Below are 20,433 nucleotides of genomic sequence, written 5' to 3'. Positions count from 1 at the left end.
CGAGAGGAGGTTACAACAGCTGGGATTGTTTAGCTTGGAAAAAAGGAGGGTAAGGGGAGACATGTAAGAGGTATACAGAATTATGCATGGTGTGGAGAATGTAGATAGGAAGACATTTTTCTCCCTCTCTCAGACCCTGGGGTCATCCCATGAAGCTGACTGGTGGGAGATTCAGGACAGATAAAAGGAAGTACTTCTTCACACAGCTCATAATTAAACTATGGAATTCGCTACCACAGGAAGTAGTGATGGCCACCAGTTTGGATGGCTTTAAAAGGGGGTTGGACAAATTCCTGAAGGAGAAGGCTATCAATGGCTACCAGACTTGATGGCTACGTGCTACCTCCAGTACCAGACGCAATGAGCGTATGTACACCAGTTGCTGGGGAACATGGGTGGGAGGGTGCTGTTGTGCTTATGTCCTGCTTGTGAGTTTGCTGTTGACAGCTGGTTGGCCACTATGTGAACAGAATGCTGGACTAGATGGACCCTTGGTCTAATCCAGCATGGCTCTTCTTATGTTCTTAAGAGGCTGGTGGATTTTGCAGATCCATGGTTTCTCCTCTCCCTGCCCATTTGTCTGGGTCTGCCTCCAAAACACCCATTTCCTCCCCTCCCAATGTCACAAGACTGATCTCCAGAGAGGAAGCCACACTCTCTGTGGTGGCTGGGAGGGGCAGGTGTGTGTGTGTGTGTGTGTGTGTGTGTGCGCTTGGGAAAATCCTGCTCAGATGTCTTCCTCTGAGGAAAGACTCCTCCATTGTAGGAGACTCCTCCATTGTCTGGGGCGGGGGGGGGGGGCAGAAGCACTTTCAGCCTAAGGAGAGACATGATAGAGGTGTACAAAATTATGCACAGTGTGAAGAAAGTGGATAGGGAAACTTTTTTTTGCCCTCTCTCACAATAGCAGAACCCAGAGTCATCCTATGAAGCTGATTGGTGGGAGATTCAGGACAAATAAAAGAAAATACTTCTTCATATAGTGCATAGTTAAACTACGAATTTGCTACCACAAGATGTAGCGATGGCCACCAATTTCGATGGGTTTAAAAGAGGATTATACAAATTCATTGAGGATAAGGCTATATGCTACCTCCAGTACCAGTGTGCCTATTAGCACCAGTTGCTGAGGAAGATGGGTGGGAGGGTGCTGTTGTACTCATGTCCTGCTTGTGGGTTCCCGCTCGACAGCTGGTCAGCCACTGTGTGAACAGAATGCTGGACTGGATGGACCCTTGGTCTGATCCAGCAGGGCTCTTCCTATGTTCTTATGAGGGCCGAATGCCATTTTTGAGACATTCTCCAGACTGAAGGCAAAGCAGTTTGGGCCAAAGGGAAAGGGCTGGGGACGAAATACAAAAAAAATGCCAGAATGTTCTAGCTTAAAGCAATTACTGCCAGCAGCTAAACCTTAGGAGAGGCATTTCATCCTTTTAGAATGGGGAAGAACGGCACAAAGGCTGGGAAGCTACTAAACAATCCATATTTGGGGGAAGAGGGTTGGAGCCAGGGAAATGTGGGTGGGAACTCCAGAGGGCCAGATTGTGAACCCCGAGGGACGGATTCAGCCCCTGTGCTTAAGGTTCTGCACCCCTGGTCTAGGGAGAAATCTTCAGCATCCTATGGCCCTTCAGATGCCATTGGGAGGCCACAGGATTGCTCTCTTAAGATGCATTCCTATGCATATTTAGATAGAAAATAAAGTCCTACAACTCCCAGCATGCCCTAGCCAGCCATGCTGGCTGGGGCATGCTGGGAGTTGTAGGACTTTATTTTCTATCTAAACATGCATAGGTGTGCACCCTTAATGACTGTCATAGGGTATGTAAATTCTTTCTGCACAAACAATAATGCAAGTACTCATGCCAGAGGAAATGCAACACAGTGTCATTCAAAGATCTTGAAAGAGTTAAAATTCCTCTGTCAACTCCATAAAAAATATATCAGCCCCCTGATCTGGCAAGCTCCCTTGGAACACACTTCATTTGCATTTACATGAATCCTTTTTTATATTTTATCAGTATTTTAGATCCATAATTTAGTATATGCCACCTCATACACTTTTCAAATATTATAGCTTCTCTAGGCTATGATTTCTCTGTGGATTGTCGTTCTGCACGTAGCTCCGATGTCCTTTTCCTCACAAACGATTTGACTCACAATAGCCTTAAAAAAAAAAAAACCTATTTAAATTATTGGTATACTTTCACTCGCAGTCTCAACTTGTGCAAAGGAACATAAGAAGGCTATTTCAAGCTTAGGTGTCTCTTTATGGTTTTGTCTAATGGAATTAAAAATGAGAGTTGCATCAAATTTATTACATGAAAGGGGCAGGGGATGCAACCATACATCTTCTGTGTATGAAAATACAGGATTTATTTTCCTGTATCTATTACAGCTGTGCTCCCAGACTCATCTGGGCACTCAGCTACTCTCTTTTAAGAGGATGCCATACACAAGCAACAGACGACAGCAAACTCCATCTGCTATGGAGTAGACACCAAACCTTATGGCCCCGTGTTCACACCGACAAAAGAAGAAAAACAGTGGTTTCCTCTTCTCTGGATAGTAAAGTTTCCACTCCACTGTAGAACTATATCATTTCTTTATCATTTTATCCTTAATAGTTGCTGGCTTAGGGCACAATCCTATGCATGTTTAGACAAAAATCCTATATAACTGCCAGCATTCCCCAGCCAGCATAGCATTGCGGCCCTAACCACAATTCTAAGCATGCTACAGAACTGGGTCTCTGCTATTGTGTACACTACGCGAGTGTTCCATTAGGGAAAGATCCATCCTGCTTTCCACACTGAGCACTTTTAAAACTTTCTACAGTAGCCATTCCCTTATCATGGTGGTTTCAAGCTGCGTCTTGGAAGTTTCTCTGAGTTTGTGTCCTGAGCCTATGACGGGAGCAAATAACTCTATTGGAACTGTTAACCCAGCTTAACCCAGCAAAGGTATGGGGAAGGTTGAGAGCTTATTTGCTGGCTGACTTTTTTTCAGCAGTTGCAGCTGAGTCACAGCTAGGTCTTCCTCCACACAAGTAGACCCTTACTCCTGAGTAGGCCCCATAACTACCCCTAGGTGAAAAAGTCTTTTGGAAGCCAAGTGGCCACCCAGACCACGGCTCTGAGCATCCAACCTGGTCCATTACTGTCAGTGTTCTGATGAGCCATGGACAGTGAGAGGAGAGTCTGGAATCACAGACTGAATCACAGGAACAGTGGGTTCCTAAGAGCCTCAGATGAGGCACTGCTGCCACAAGACCCCTCAGGTTGCCCCGTGTCTACCAGAGGTGAGGGTTGTGCTGAGGGATTGGAGTCCCCCCCATCCCCACAAGAGGTCTTCTGTGAGCTTGGGTCAGCCGAGAACCTGACACCTTCCCAACGAGAAGACTAAAATGGTGGATAAGCTTTCCTGAAAGAGCCTGAAAGAACTGAATGATGGTCACAGTTTGGACACTCGCACTAATGTTGGGTGAATAATAGAAAAATTGTATCAAAGAAATTTTCACTGACATTTTTAACAGGAAAACTATCAACACATGGAGAGCTTCTAATATATATAGAAAAGCACATAAATCCTGCAGTCGAGAACAATCACCCTTCTTCAGTAACACAGAGTCAAAAACGTCGGATATTTATTGCCCACAAGTTACTATGTTGACATTATCAACACAGATAAAAATCACTCATTGGGGAAATTAACCAAGTATTAAATGGCAATGACTAAATGAAACTTTGTTACTTTCAATCCGGCATAAAAATGACAGGCAATCAAAATATGACAAACTAGACTAATTAGCATGCCAGTTATGAAATCAAAACTACCACACTGGGGTTGGCTTAGAAAAGTTTAGTGCCCGTTTTGAGGGTGGGGGCGGGAGTGTTGTACATTTTTTAAAAGACGAAACTTTGTAAACTTTCTACAAACTGCACCCCTGGTGGCAACTCAGTCTACTTCTCTGCATAACTAATCATCAAAGTAATAATCGAGAAATGTTTAAAGATGGTTTAATTAAATTAGTGTTTCTGAAAAACTATGAAAACACAATGTCCTTCTAAACCAGCAACCACTTTGGGAGGTCGAGGAGCCATTTTCTCACACACACACACCCCAAATGCCCTCACAGGCTGCACCTTCTCCCTCTGCAGCACCAAAAACATTAAATTAAATTAAATTTTAAAATGGCCTCTGGAGTAGCTATGGAGCACCAACTGGGTCAAAATTAGCTTGTTTTCAAAAAGGGCCCCAAAAGCTTCAAAATGGCTGCTCCAGATGTCATTTTGCTTTTTAAATATTTTTTACCATTTTGAGAGGCTGTGGGGGCTGCAGGTTGCCCACCCCTGTTCTAAGCTCAATGGATTTTTATGCCCCCAACATCTAGGAGTTTCACTGCTCAGCTCCTACGTATTCTACCTCACTTCTTCACCTGTCCAGCTCCTAAACCTCCCTCTTGCTGCTGCTTCAAATGTGATGAATTTTAATTATGGATAATTCTTCAGTATGGATAGGAAAATGCATTCAAATTGTGCATAGATCACCATGTATTGCGTACCATGCCAATATTTTACTGCAGGCACACTTGCTGGGAATAGATCCTAAACCCCTAAATTGGCATGCTGATCACAGGAATTCCAAATTTGGCCCATAGGCTTCAAGTTCAAAATGCCTACCTTAGGCCATGGAAAAATAACTCTGAAATATAACTCCACTTCTAAAAGATGCTATTATTACTAATCATTTCAATAGTGCATTTAATATGCAAAGTATTGCTTAATTGTCACATTTTAATCAGGTAGGTTATTTCTATTTTACAAATGTGCAACTGAAGACAAGAAAATGTGTCTTTCTTTTTGGCTCTCCTTGTGTAAAGTTCCTAGTGTGAGTTTTCAACCCAGTACTGTAAGGTTGCTGGCCCTGACCCAACTTAAATTTGGGGGTTGGGGGGTGAGAGTTTTTAGCTCCAGCTTTGTCTATTTGTCCTCTGCTGAAACTAGGTCCAAGTCCATCATACAATGAACTAGAACGCACAGAACCCGACAGGGGAGATAACATTTATTCAGGAAGGGGAGGAGGAAATAGTGCAACCCAATAGGTTAATAACCCACCTTTTAAACACACACACACATACCCGCCCAAAAGGCAATCTACTTTTTCTCATTAAAGCCTGACACACAGCACTAACTGAGGAGATTATGTTGTGAAAACAGACCGCATTGCATGGCAATGCTTGATCGAGATCAGCTATCGGGAAGCGAAAAGAAACCACTGTTTCGTGATTATAATAACAAATTCTGGAAGACAACCAAATACATCATCTGGCAGCTCAACAGCTGTTACAGCATGGTAGTAATACCTTGCCATTTGCTGTAAGCTATAACTTGGGGGGGGGATTGATTTCTCGTCTGCCAGAAACAAGAAAATGTTCTTCTTTGAACATTACTGAAATTCCTTTCAATAGAAACAGCTCATTTTTTAACATTGCTCCCCTCCCCTTGATCTACATCTTTTTCTCAGCATGGGCTGCTAAGCTGATTTTATGTTAATTTATTTTGAACCTAAAATAAATTGAGAGGAAAATATCAGAAGCAATTTAAACAAACTGCATATGTTCAGCCTAACTCTACAACAGGGTCGTGTGTATGTGTGTGTGTGTGTGTGTGTGTGTGTAGGGGTTTGGGGGGTGGGATACAGTATATTATATACGCCCTTCATGTTATTATTTATTGCTTTCACTCGTTAAGTCGTAATTATAGCTTCCTTACTCTTTAAATACGGGAAGTTTCAAAATAATTTAAAGTCCACCAGCCTCCTTGCTGGGCCAGTGATAGAGAAGGCAATAATTTTCCATGCTGGAGACAAAGACAAAAACTGCAGTCTGGATATATGTTATATATATTAATGACACAACACTATTAACACTTAACAGTTATATCTACACAAACAAACAAAAAGCCACCACCACACATATCACGATCACCGATGATACATAAAAGTCAGTGAAGCTGCAATCCTTTACACACTTAGTTGGGAGTAAGTCCAACCGAAGTCAATGGGGCTTACATCTGAATAGGACTGCACTGTAAGGCATTTCCTACATGCCTATGGATGGTAGTTGTTTGAGAAGAGGCTGGGACCGTAGCTCAGTGGTAGAGCACCTGCTTTGCATGCAGAAGGTCACAGGTTCAATCCCCAGCATCTCCAGGTAGGGCTGGAAAATCTCCTTCCTGAAAGCCTGGAGAGCTGCTGCCAGTCAGTGCTGACAATGCTGGGCTGGATGGACCCAGGGTCTGACTCAGTATAAGGCAGCTTCCTGTGCTCCTAAGAACTGATTTATGACACACAGTAGTTCACAGGCAGCATTAAAACAAGCACATTTATCAACTGTGCAGGGAAACTCAAGTGCTTTGCCGCCCAGCAATATGCATGTTAACTCATAAGTAAGTTTCACCAGGTTCAATGGGGCCAGCTCCCAAGCAAAGCTGCACAGGATTGCAGCCTCTCAATTTCAGTCCATCTAGTTTGGCTGTGGGTTAAAGAAAAATAAATCCATCATGAATATTTTAGATCTTGGCATTCCACTTAGGGTTTCGAAGTGTCATAAACATTATCTCTCAATGATCAATATTCACACAGCACATCTTTGGGGAAAAGAAACTCAATATCTATAGGATGTTGGTGTAAGCTATCAGCTAGATATACCTTTATGCCTGGTGCGGTTTTCTTGGCCTCTGCTTTTAATCTCGTTGCTTTTAACATTGGCCTGGTTTTCTTGTAATCTTGTTTTCCTATTGAAGGTGGGGGGAAACAGTTACTGAAAATACTCCATGGTAAATGAGGGACAATTATTTTAATGTCTGTGGCATATCCAAATTTTCCCTGACGAAGCACAAAAAAAGCAACCGCAGTCTTTAATGGCCACAGAGAGCAAGTGTGAATATTAGAGCTGGCTGCAAAGTGGGAAACTTTGTTTGCTGTAATGGGGAATACATGACAGTATAATTTGAGCAATTTATTATTTTGTGCTTGGGATGGTCACATTATTTACAAGTGGTTACTCTAAAAGATTGCTGCTACAGCACAGTATGCAGCCATGCCAAACCAAGCACAACCCCCCCCCCCGCCCCCAAACTAAAAGGAAAACCCTGTGATGAAGAAGTTATAGATAATTGAGAAGACATATAGATACATAATTTGCATGTATGGGAGCTAATTAGCCATAAGAGAAAACTTTATATTTTGGAGAGAATTCTTGTGAGTTTGTCGCCATTCAGCTTATGTATCATCACATTATTAGCCCTATACCCAAACTCAAGTTTAGAAAAATAAAATGGACTTCCTGCCTAGTAATAATAGGTTTTGACCATGTTGAAATTGTTTTAACAGTATCCATTTTCATGCCTCATGTGGACAAGACGGCATTACAGTGGCAAGTCTGCTTGGCTCTCAGTGTTAGATTAGCTGAAAGCTATACTTTATAACCTTGTAGTCTTTAAAGCTGTGATCTTAAGCAAATGTGTAGAGGGCTACTGCTATGCTAAGTGTTTGGGAGTTTCAACTTGCTTGCTCGTTTGTTTATTACATTTATATCCCACCTTCTTTCCCCTCTTGCAAGGAGCCCAAGTTGTGTTATGCTGTCTTCCTCCTATTTTATCCTCACAACAATCTTGCGAGGTAAGTTAGACTGAGAGTCAGTGACTGGCCCAAAGTCACCCAGGGAGCTTCAAGGGGAAGTGGGGACTAGAACACGGATCTCCCAAGTCCCAGCCCAAAACTCTAACCACTATATCACACTGGCTCCCATCTTTTTGATGGGAAAGTTGCCATTTTGGATGGGACACACACACACACACGATTCCATAAGAAAAGCCTGTGTTCCACACTTTAGTACATTTTTTTTTACTGCCCATTCAAAGCAGTTTCCTTACAGGGCAATCATCTGCATGTGTCCTCAGAAGTAAGTGTCAATGATTTCAATCAGGCTTCCTCCCAGGCGAGTGTGCACAGGATTGCAGGTTATCCTGTTGCTGCTTCAAGGCCATTAAAAAAATAAAATAAAATTGAAAGGAAGTTTTCAGTCTGTAGTCCCACACAATTGAAGAGCATGTAGTAAACATGATGATGTTGTGGTGCTATATACCCTATTAGGCATGGCTACATAATGTCATCTCTGAAGGCAAATGAAGCCCTCCTATTGCCCACATTCTGCATGGGTAGGAAAAGGAGGGACATATCACCATTGCCCAGGCAACTGGGCTGATACTCCCTGTCTTGCACATTGCACTGGACATTTCATTGCCTTCCAACTATGCATGGCAGCACTTTCACCCCAATCCAACCCTAGTTCTATATACCTATGGATGATTCTGGGCAGAATATGGATGCACCTTTGGCACTGATGGTATCCATCTGTACTTCATTACCTACAGTGCATTCACATGCACATTTATCCCAACCAACATTTTTCCCTAACAAGTCACCCACATGTCCCTAGATCGGGGTAAGGGAGCATCAGCCAGGTTACATCAACAATGGTAGGGATGGATTGATGTTCAAGATTGCAAGGATTCTCTGAACATGGTCTCGATGCTCATCTCATGCTTGATTCCCATTCTCCTTTCCGATCGCTATTCGCTCTGCGCAAATGGGAAATTTGCGCAGTCAAGCAGAGGTCAAATGGAAGATTTGCGCAAATCTCCCCAAACTTGCACAAATTTCTTCCACAGACTAAAGTAGGGCTGATTCAGTCTGCTGAGGCAATTTACGCAAATTTGCCCAAGTCAAACTGGGAATCAAGAACGAGACAAAGGAAACATATGTTCGACAATTTGCAAATATTTTTGGCACATGCTCATGCTCGTGTCCAGGACTTTGAACGAAGCATGTGAGCAAAACCAAAATCCTCAGACATCCCAAACCAATGGTGATGCATTCGTGCTTCTTTGAAACAGTTGTCTGCTTGTGGAGTTTTGCACCCTTGGACAAAGGGCTGAAAAAAATGCTGAAAAGTTGGTGGCAAAACATCTGCAAAACACAGGCACCATTTGGCTCCAGCAGTATTTACCACTGCAGACCTAACTCTACATTCAATGCCTCTCCTGCAGCATCTTGTGAGTTAAAAGAAATAGTAATAGTGAGAGGGGTGGGGGGCTTCTTTGAATTAAGACCACAGTGTGTGGGGAGCAGAACTTTAATTGTCCCCTTGCCACCACAGTCCCTGACCAAAATTGGCCCTCCTGTGTGGCAGTTAGTGACAGAGAAAAAGCTCCCATAGGCACCAATGGGAGCTCTTTTCCGGTTGATAATCACAGTACAGCAAGGGCAATTTTGTCAGGATTATGGCTGGGGAGGAAGGATTAAAACTTCCCTCGCCGCACACTGGGGTCCTAATTCCAAACAGACCGCACCCATATGCTTACCATTAATAATAAAAATAAACAAAAAACTTCACACTGTGGCAGGCGGTATATTTCACATCACGTCTGGTTAGGCCCTAAGGCTGTGCCTCCTCTGGATTTAAAGAAGATCAAAATCCCGTGCCAAATTGAAGCACGTTCTACTGCATTTCTGAGCTGTACAAATTATGAATCTTCAGCACATTTTCATCTAACTTTTGCAGAATTTATTGAACTTCTACTGATCAGGACAGGGCAGAGAAGAAGCAACACTGGGCACAGATGAAATCCCTGCTTCCCCATTGTCCCCAATGGGATGGAAATTATATATGCCAACTCCAGGGCTGGTGTACATTTCCCCCAGTGTCGGGGGTGTCTCTGTGTGTGTGTATCTAAGGATGGGGAGAAGGCTTTGTATACTGCCCACGACATGCCTCGTGATGTGCTTCAGTTTTCCCTCTACCTGTATTTGTGTTCCAACATTGGAGAGGCAAAGGCCTCGGAGATTTCAACAGGGGCTGGGAGGAGACATGTGAGGTCGGATCTCCCCGAGGGCAGGTCTGTCTCTCCATCCTTGAAGGAGGAGATCTGATCTCTGCTGTGGCCTCCAGAACGCCCTCCCAGGGATCATACGATTGCAACCTTATGGTGTAATGCCTTGTTAAATCAGTTATTTTCCAAGGAAACATCTAAATATGGCCACAGTGGGATAAGGGAAAGAGAGCTTCCATAGGTTGCTGCCTACCAATCATTATATTACCATGTGCTGTGTGATAGTAAAGGACCTGTCAGAATTTCCATTATGAATTGACTGAGTTTATAAGCTTGTAAAAATTCAAGCCAAGGTGAAACTTGGCTTAAATATGTAACTTGACTTGTAATACTTTTCGGAGCCAATTTGAACTAAAGACACACAGCTGCTAAAAATGTGTACTGAAGAACAAACTGTAGACATTTATTCACATGGGGCTCTGAGCAAAGATTTAGAAGACTTTCAGAAGAAGACAAATGGAAAGTGCTTGTTTCACTTCCAGATTATGAGAAAGTCTGAAGTGTCCTTTTTTATCTATGGTAAAAACAAAAGATAGGACAACCAAGGCATGATTTACATCTGAAAGACCCACCGTTTCCAGAGATGAACCAGAATTAACCAGAGAATGATACAGCTTTGGAAAAGTGTGGAGTATTATGTAGATATCTTACTTGCTTTGCATTTCTCTGGAGCAACTTGGAGTACAACCTTGCTAGAGATGACGGGTGCAGAAAGAGATGGCCATACCCCCTTCTCCTGGCTGGGTTACTGGCAGTAGGAGCTTTGAGCTAAAATATGCTGGTATTTTGGGTGATTTTGGTCCCACCCCTTTTACCTTTGACACCTCCCACCACTGGAGAAGCTCTCGGGGGGGCTGCATTTCAATGGTGGGTTGGGCCAATGACAAAAGGGGAGGGGGGAAGAACAGGGCGCCAAATACCAGAATACCTTAGCATAAACCTCTCACTGCCAGTAGGTAAGCCTTAGGAGAGGCATTTCAATCACTTAGAATGGGGGGAAATACTGCACAAAAACTGAGAAGCCACGAAAGTATCAGCAGTTGCGTGGAAGGGTATGGGACAAAGAGAAGGGACCATGACCTTCTGGGGAACCCCGGACAGTTGGACTGGGACCCCTGGAGGGCAGATTTAGTTCCTGGACCTGAGATCCTGCAACCCTGTCTGATGAACGCCCTGAATGTGGAGACAGTCAGTGGGACAGCACATCTAGATAAGCCTTAGGTCCAGGGCCAAGTAGCTTCTTTCTCCACAAAGCATAACATATAGAGCCAGGCTTCCTTTTTTTAAAGCAAGGATGCTGAACAGAACAATAACATGCAGGGATATTTTCTCCAGTCATGCCAATTCCATGATGAAACCCAGAAATTTAAGTGCAACTGAAAATGGGTCAGGCTGTAGCATGAGGCACAATGTAGATTTTGTGGACTGGATACACAACAGAGTGTATCAGAGGCAGATATCACCATGGATTTTCATCAGCACTGTTATGCCCTAAGAAGGCCCTATCCAACAACCACCCATTCCAGAGAAGACCCGTGAACAGGAATAGGGCTGCCTTTGAGTGGGCAGTTTTAGGATTTCGGCTGAAGTAAATTCCATGCTCTCTGTTCCTGTTTCCCTAAATCTGACCTTGGTGCAAGTTACCATTGACAATATTTGCAGACTGAAATTAAAGTCGATATTAACAACTGAAACTACCTTTATTGCAAACAATCTATTTTAATAATGACTCTACAGCTGGTAAGTCTCCAAAACAAAGCATCTGTGATTAATTTACCGCTCTCCTTGCTAAATAGTATAGCCAGAAGAGAAAGTACATACCGGAGAATACAAGTCTGAATCAACTGTGTGTAAAAAATTTACAAAGGACATCTGTTAAGTCCTTGGTAATGAAAACCACATTTTACTATTGGACTTTAAAAAAAAAACCTTCTTAAACAGCTGAACTTTCCCCCCCCAAAAAAACAAAATAACCACCTGTACTACAAAACTGCCATATGTACCCAAAGGGTTGCCACCTGAAATATCTAGCTTATATAAGCAATGCAAACTCCTTTGACTGTTGTTCAACCAATACATTCTACTCATGAAATATGTATTTATATTAATTTAGGCTGGCAAAAAAGGATTTTTTTCCCAGATAGCTGAAAGTGGTTTGAAAGAGGGACTGCTCCTTGTGGTCTGTATACTTATTCCACTTTTGCCTCTGCATAACAGATTTTGCAGGATTTTGCATTGTATGACCAGAGGCAATAGTGGGACAAACAGAATATTTGTGTATACTGTGGAAAGTTACGCCTCTCTCAAACCATTTTCTCTTAATTAACAAAAATCTGTCTCCAGATTTAATGTATGTTACTTAGGGCACAACCCCATGCATGTTTAGACCAAAAAAAAGGCCTAAAACTCCCAGCTAAAACTAAAACAAAAAACTCTCCATTTTTTTCTGTCTAAACATGCATAGGATTGTGCCCTTAATGTATGTTATTCATACATATTGGCCCAGTTCAGACATCACATTCCAATCCTCCAAACCCTAATCTGAAGGACTGGGAACTTGCCCGGCATTTCTGGGTTTTCTCCAAAAATTATTTTCCACGATGTCCATATTGGGCAAACTATGTTTAACGCTAGCCTCCAAACCATGATTCGAAACCATGACCTGAAGTCAATTTGCAACCATGGCTTTATTTGTTTAAAAATAATCTTAGTTGTCCAATGTCAACAGTTAGCCAAAGCTGGCATCATAACAAAACATGTTTACAGAAAATCTGGAAGTGGAAGATAACAAGGGATGAGGGAGAGCAGAAGACCATGACATGTTTTCAGTCCTCCAACGCCATGATTTGGGGGATCATCTGAAATGAGCCACTGTGAACTTCTCGTTTCATAGCTATCCACCTAATCATTTTCTTCTGCATAGGAAAAGGCAGCCAAAATGCATTCAGATCCAAAATGCATTCAGACCTCCATTTGAATGTTTTCAAAATGCCAAACAACTATTCAAGAAAATGCTAGATTTGTTGGCTACACATTTCTCTGGAGCACAGCCCATATAGTCAAAGTAATTCAGCTTTTGTTAGTGGACAGTGTCCACAAAAGTTTATGCCAGAATAAATCTGTTAATCTTTAAGGGCCACAAGACTCTTTGTTGTTTATACTGTATTAGTTTGACTATATGGGCTGTGCTCCAAAGAAATGGGTAGCCAACAAATCGCATCGTCTGCTAACAGAAGGCAGAGCCAAGCGTGCATATTCCGAAGACTACAATGGAGAATAATGCCTTGATATTTATCTGGGGAATCAAGCCACTGCATTCACTGCTATGTATCTATTTTACTGAATATACCATGTTGTGCAGTGGTTAGAGAGTTAGACTGGGACTTGGGAGACTCAGGTTCAAGTCCCCACTCGGCCAAGGAGCTCCCTGGGTGACTTTGGGCCAGTCACTGACTCTCAGCCTAACCTACCTCACAGGGTTGTTGTGAGAATAAAATGATAAAAATCATGTATGCTGCATTGGGCCCCTTGGGGAAAAGGAGGGATATAAATGTTACAAAGAAACAAATAAATGAATGAATGAAATGGCTTAGTAACATGGGCAGAATGTGACACAATATTTTGAGGAATATTTTGAAGATGTCAGACAGATTTTCACTGAGTCATCCCACAAGAGGCAAGTTTTTTTTGTTTTTGTTTTTTGTCAGACTCAGAACTTCCCTTAATATACAAATGGCTTGCCCTTCATTCAACTGAAACGGACCTTCCGGGAGGAGGATTTTGTCCTTCCTTCTCCCAGAAAGACACTGGGAAGTGTGTAGGGATGTACGAAAGTTCCGCCACGGATCTCGGAGAGGCCGAATGCCAGCGCATTCAGCCCCCCGAAATCGGTGGCGGAACAGCCCCCCGCCCCCCCAGGACGGGACTTACCTTAGACGGATCTTCCTGGCGGCGGTGGCGGCTCCAGCGGCGGCTCTGGTGGCGGTTCGGTGGCAGCAGCTGCCGGTCTTCCAACTGGCTGCCGCCGCCGCCGCCATTTCCAGGTAAAAAAAAAAACAAAAACGTGATAGGCTACGTAAAGATTTACGTAGCCTATAACGGCTAGATTTTTAAAAAACACCATGATAGGCTACGTAAATGTTTACGTAGCCTATCATGGCTGATTTAAAAAAAAAAAAGCACGTACGCAAATGGCGGCACCCATGGGTGCCGCCATTTGCGTTCCTTATTTTGGCACGTCTTAGTCTACGTAAACATTTACGTAGACTAAGACGGCAAAAATAAGGGGAACGCAAATAGCGTAGACGCTATGCTATTTGCGTTCCCCTTATTTTCACCGTCTTAGTCTACGTAAATGTTTATGTAGACTAAGACGTGCCAAAATAAGGAACGCAAATGGCGGCACCCATGGGCGCCACCATTTGCGTACGCGCATTTTTTTGTGTGTTTTTTTAATCAGCCGTGATAGGCTACGTAAACATTTACATAGCCTATCACGGCTGACTGCAGGGACACAAACGGTGGCGGCTACGGCCACCGCCATTTGCGTCCCTGCTAGCCAGCAGCTGGATGTCTGGCTGCTGGCGGAGCCAGCCGGCGGCTCCGCAGAATCCCTGTGGAGCGGAGCCGGCCGGCCAGCATTCCAGGGGGGAGGAACCGAGAGCCTCCCCCCCCGGCCAGGATTCCGGGGGGAGGGACGGAACGCCTCCCCCCCCAGCATCAGCATAATCCGCGGAAAGGTAAGTACCTTTTGTACATCCCTGGAAGTGTGAGCACATGGCCAATATACAAGATTGGCTGATTGGAGTCCACCTACCTCATCAGCCAATTACACTTCCTTCCATTAGTATTGCTACATTTTGCATTACTGCTGCCTCTTGGTAGCCGCCAAAATTGTTCCACTGACCATTTTGCCAAACTCTCCAGATCGGTTTTGCGGGGAAATCAGGTACCTTCGGAAATGCACCAGCATTTTAGCAAGTTTACAACTGGGCTTAAACAACCAACTGAAAGCATCCAACTGCTTTACTGTTTTCCAGTCATAGCTATTAATGGAGTCTTCTTCATCTTTGCCCTTTGTTCTTGCTGCTGTCCAAGCTCATTATCATATGGCTGTGTGGTTATTGTTTTATGAATGTTTACATTTCAGAAGCTCCTTGCTTGTCCCTCCTCCCCGATCCCATCTACGTTCCGATATCCACCCTCATTATCATCATGAGGCAGCACAGCTCTTTGCCTGCATTTGCGACTTTAAAAATTAATGCACTCCTATTTTCTGAATACTGTAAAGTATAAGCGGCTTAGGAGCACATTATGCTATCAAGCAAGCACATTCTTTCATGGAAAATACAGCTGGTTCTGATTCAAAGGCGTTTCTTTTCACCTGCAAATGGACTTGCTTCTAACTTGTTCCTCAATTCATTGTCTTGTATGCGTGCCTGCAAATCTTTAATTGTCTTTAATTCAAAAACAAAAGTAAATTCAGTTTCTTTAACTCTCGCAAACGTGTTCAGTCATAATTCCTCCTGGGATGATTACCAAGTTCTATTCACTGCCTGATCTTTCCAACAAAAGTCCATAAATGTATTGCCCATTTATACAGACCACACCAATTATGCCACAATTGAATGGCAAACAAGGAAGAGTCAAAATATTTGAAACGAGAAGTGTGCAATCTAAATTTAATTACATAGGCAAATTATTTGAAAATGAGTTATTTACTGCATGCCAAAAACTGACAGATAGTAAAAGAAATCAACAGTACGGATTTAAAACCCCTTTCAGCATTTTCTCTCCAATTTGTAACTGCCAAGAAACTGCTGCCCTGAATATTTTTGTGCTAGTGCCACAATAATAACTAAAACAAAAACATTATATTTTCCCCCTACAGTTTGCAACCCATCTTCTACATTACAATAATAAATGATGCCTGAATAAAAGGCAATGCAGCATCAAAAACACTATGAACCAAATACCCTTATTACCAGGGTTTACTGCAAGCCCCTATCCCATTTTCTCATTTATGCAGACTTTGAATATGATTCCTTATAGGCACAGACAGAATCTGAATGGCAGATCTCAGCCCCAGGAGCGGGAACTGACCTGAAAAGACACCTCTAATTTCAGAATTCCCCATAACTTTAGAACAGATCTGCTGCATGTCTGTGGTGTCCTTTATTTTGAATCAGGCATCATTAACCCTTGACATATATTTTAAAATTACAGAAAATATATTTAAAATAGAATTTATCCTCCTTTCTAATCCCCACATATAGCCATTTAAACATGTGCTATGAAAGAGACAAATGTAAGCTACATGGAAGGGTACTTCTAAAGCGATAGGACTCTCACAGAAAGGGTAGCTTCGGCAATGCCTCCTTGTGCATCGTTGCATCACAATGCCTGTGCTAAACTAAACCACACTGCAGTGGCATGGACCATATCAGCTGTCCCTCGTGCAGAAAAGGTTTAAACCATTTTTACATTTAATATGCAAACAAATGAGCCACAATCTACCTCCAAAGGCAGTATCACCCACATGCTAAACAATGTTGTTACGGTGGATACCTTCACATTTAAATGACAGAGTTGTCCAGGAAGCAGTGGCAATGTGGGAAACATATATGTAGAAGTGAGTTTTCAAAGATTGGCAAGATGTGCGACCAGGCCCCACGAAGTGGTTTTCACTATCATGCCTCATTATTTACTTCGCACAATGTAAAATAAGTGTACCTATTTTCCTTTGACGGAAGGGCTAAGCACTAAAGGGATACTGAGGACCCTGTTAGAATGGGATGTTAAGATATCCAGAATGTTAATTGAAACTGCAACATGAAAAATCCCACTTCAAATAAAAGGGTCCAGGTTTACTGCCATTCAAGTCAGTGAACCGGTCACCTACAACATAAGCAACATTCATGGTAATCTTTTATAACATCTTACTATTAACATCCCTGGGTATGGGGAGATTCCCCCCTCTCCACCCCGAAAAGAGGAAGAGAGATTTGCTTTAATACAGTTTCGATTGCTGTGATTAAAGATGTTTTTGGAGTCTTCAGCTAATGGAAACATTTTGATACATACTGAATATAGTTGGAGTGTAAGTACTCAAAGAGAGCATGAAAACCCCCCACAGTCACTCTCTTTTTTATTCAGGTTTAATGGTAGCTAAAATCACTGGCCAGTTCTCAATCTTGAGAGATGGAACAGCTTGACACTAATAATACATTTGCAAAGGACACATCATCATTTAACACAACATTAAGTGCTCAGGAACAACTTTTTTTACAGTAGACACAACACGTTCTGAGCTCCGGGTTGACATATCATTACATTTTATGTTACAAAGATAATCCAGCCAGTCATTCATGAGAGGTAAATTAATTTTCAAGCAACTGTATTTCAGCTTTAAGCCAACGAGAAGGATGCATTAAAGTGAATAAGTTTCTTTTATGCTATCAGCAAGGGTTTCTTTGCCCGGAATAAAAGACTTTCTTGAGTACACCAATATCTATACCTTCAATTATTTCCATTCTCCCTGCTGTTTCAACTTTGAGGTCTGCTCGTACAAGTTAAACTACAATTTTAAATCCATAATGCCATCTCACACACATGCTAAAGGAATAAAGGAGGCAGAATTTATACAAACGGACTGCAAATGAAGAGCTACTAGCATGGGTGATGGACCACAACTTTTGTAAGCCTCTTATCGACCTGGAACCCTGGCTGATTGTGTACATGCTGCCCAATCGCTCCTGCTCCAAGCAGGAGCGGCTAAGCAAAAAAGCCATAGTTTGTTGTTGGGCTATTTCTCTGGCTTGCTGGGGGAGAGACTAGCCGGAAGTCTGGGTTTGCACATCACATGAAGCAAATCATGGACCAAAGGTCTGTGGGTTGTTTATCCAACTGTGCCGTGTTTACGTGCAACCCCTCCCATTGTGACATGCAGACCCTCCAACTGTGTATCAGCAATGTGTTCTCTTGGTGTGGAGACTCTGCAAAGTAATCAAGGTAGTACGTATGCCTGCTTCTGTCAAATGGTATATATATGTTTGAGCCAGCTAGATAAGACCAATGCGGAAAAACCCAGAAAGCTCAGTGCTCTTCCTCAGCATGTATGCTAGTACTTTTTTCTTAGCTGGTGGGAACATTTCGGATGCAAAGCAATCCTACTTTCCATATACACACAATTTTAAATATAAAGCATTTACTTCCTTGTTGCTTCCAAAGCTACTAGTTCACTGGTCCTGAGGGCCAGTTCAAACATTTCAGGTCTCTACATGGAGGCCACATGACACATGATTTGCCACAGTGCTCTTGAATCCATTTTTAGCTGGACAGCAGAAACAAGTGGGTAGTACATGACCAGCGAAATGTTGATAACTGTACAGAGTTGTTACTGTTGAAACATAGCCACATGAAGTATTCTCCACACCAAATGGTTGAAACATAAGGCAGAATGCAGACAGGTTACGGAGAACTGAGGTCTTCTATCAACTGGAAACACTTAAGCCCTGAATAGATTATATGTACATGAGTAAGAGGGACAGGACCATGCATGCCACCTCTACCCCAAACATGACCTCGCCACATTGAGTGGGGAAGTCTGCAGGGAGCTTCTACTCATGTTTGCTTGGACACAGGGAGATTGGTGACACTGCGGGGCAACATGCATGGCCCCATCCTTCTTTCTTGTGTACATAAACCCTATTCAGGCATAACGCCTGAACAGGGTTTTGGTCTTGTGAAGAATTCTGTCCAGAATCATAGAACCTGGAGGCCAAAAGTAAACATTTAAGGCATAGCAAGCAGCTCCCCCTCTACTTTGTAATTGCTCAGAAACGAGTGTGGTGTATGTGTGAGCTCAATTGACATCACTGTGCGCAAGGAGAAGAGGTTTAAATCTCTCCCCACAGCCACTCCACTCGCAATATTTGCCTGCCATGAGGGTTTTAAAAAGAAAAGTCAAGGGGGGGGGGGGTGATTTTTCTTTCTTTTTTAAACTCCCATGCAGTGTGTGTGTGTGTGTGTGCGCGTGCGTGCGTGCATGCGTGTTTATGTGTGGGTTGAATTCTGGGAGGGGAACAGGTTGGAAGATGTTTAAACCTACCCTCCTCATGCATGATGGTTCCAATCTAGATAAGGGCCCTGTACATTTACTTGTAAGTAATTAAAAAGTAGAAGGGCAACTGCACACTACTTCTTTAACTTAATGTGTAGCTTGGGCCTGAATAGGGGCTTTAAATAAATATGTATGAAGTACGATTTATCAGGAAAACATTTTTTCTTTCAAGGTACTATATACACACATCTCTTAGAAGCCGGAATGACTGTAATGTGAGCATAAGTTCTAAGCACCGACTGTCTGTTAACAAAAGCAACTGAATTCCCAGCTAAACGAGTTGTGTCATTCTGGACTAACCATCATAGTATTCCATTATTATTTTTTATTAAAAAGATGGCAGGATAATGTGATTATTATTTACAAGGGAGATGCTTCTGTCTATACCATCAGTGTTTACAGTAGTCGCCCCACTGAAATATGCCAACAAGGAGTGTTTTCTCAGACCTGTAAGTCAGCACACTGACTGTTGTGATAGAAGTGGATATTAGAAGTGGAAAATACTGTGGGAATGATAGAAAAGTCCCATTATGTTCTTAGAAACCCATCCATGACATAATATAAAAACTGAAGCATTTAACAGAATTGACAGAGAAGAGATCTGCTCTTCTATGCATCAGTATTATCTCTTGCTAAATTTACTTGTGAGGAATAATCTTTCCAAATCACTCATAATTTTAGCGCTCTGTAGTCTTCAAGGCACTTGTAAATCTAACGTACTTTCCTTCAACATGAATTTCACCTAACAGGCCTTAACTAAAAAATGAATGACACTAGTAACAGCTTACACTAAAAAGTAGAGGCTGTACATATTTATGAGCAACTAGAGCAATGAACCTCATGATGTACTCCAGTTGTGCTGAGAAATATTAACCACTAAATTGAGCTATATGTAAAGATATCAGCCAAGAAAGGGGACTGCAATCAGCAAGCCACGTACTCGAAATAGACTACTCTAAGGGCACAGTCCTATGGATGTTTAGACAGAAGAAAGGTGTACAGCTCCCAGTATCCCCTAGCTAACTATGCTGGCTGGGACACGTTGCGAGTTGTAGGCCTTTTTTCTGTCTAAATATGCATAGGACTGTGCCTTAAAGTTTGTTACCACACACCAAAATTCAGCCATCTAGTAGTATAGACACAAATGCTATACACCATGGAAAACAATTTAAAAGAACACTGAATTAACTTATATTATTATGCAGTAGAACATTTTATATTATATTATATTATATTATATTATATTATATTATTACATAGCTCCATGTAAATCTGTGGATGTGCTTTTTTTTCTGTGTAATATTATCCCTGTGTCCATTCCCTTTCTCAAATCTCAGCCATTCACATGACTCATAT

The 20,433-nt window shown here is 42.4% G+C and overlaps 1 protein-coding gene across 1 annotated transcript in view; it reads right to left on the bottom strand.

Moving 5' to 3' along the window:
- The window catches only part of TRIQK (triple QxxK/R motif containing), a 46,658-nt gene that overhangs the window by 7,816 nt on the left and 18,409 nt on the right, over positions 1 to 20,433 (bottom strand). The window contains exon 3 of the mRNA XM_084849142.1: positions 6,712 to 6,797. Coding sequence (XP_084705268.1) covers positions 6,712 to 6,797 — 86 coding nt within the window. The remainder of the gene's footprint in view (positions 1 to 6,711; positions 6,798 to 20,433) is intronic.

The sequence above is a fragment of the Heloderma suspectum genome, chromosome 4 (assembly GCF_057233095.1).
Source record: "Heloderma suspectum isolate Gila_16-S chromosome 4, 16-S_ref, whole genome shotgun sequence".
Classification (NCBI taxonomy): Eukaryota; Metazoa; Chordata; class Lepidosauria; order Squamata; family Helodermatidae; genus Heloderma; species Heloderma suspectum.
The sequence above is the reverse complement of the archived record's forward strand: the minus strand, read 5'-3'. Positions and strand labels throughout refer to the sequence as shown.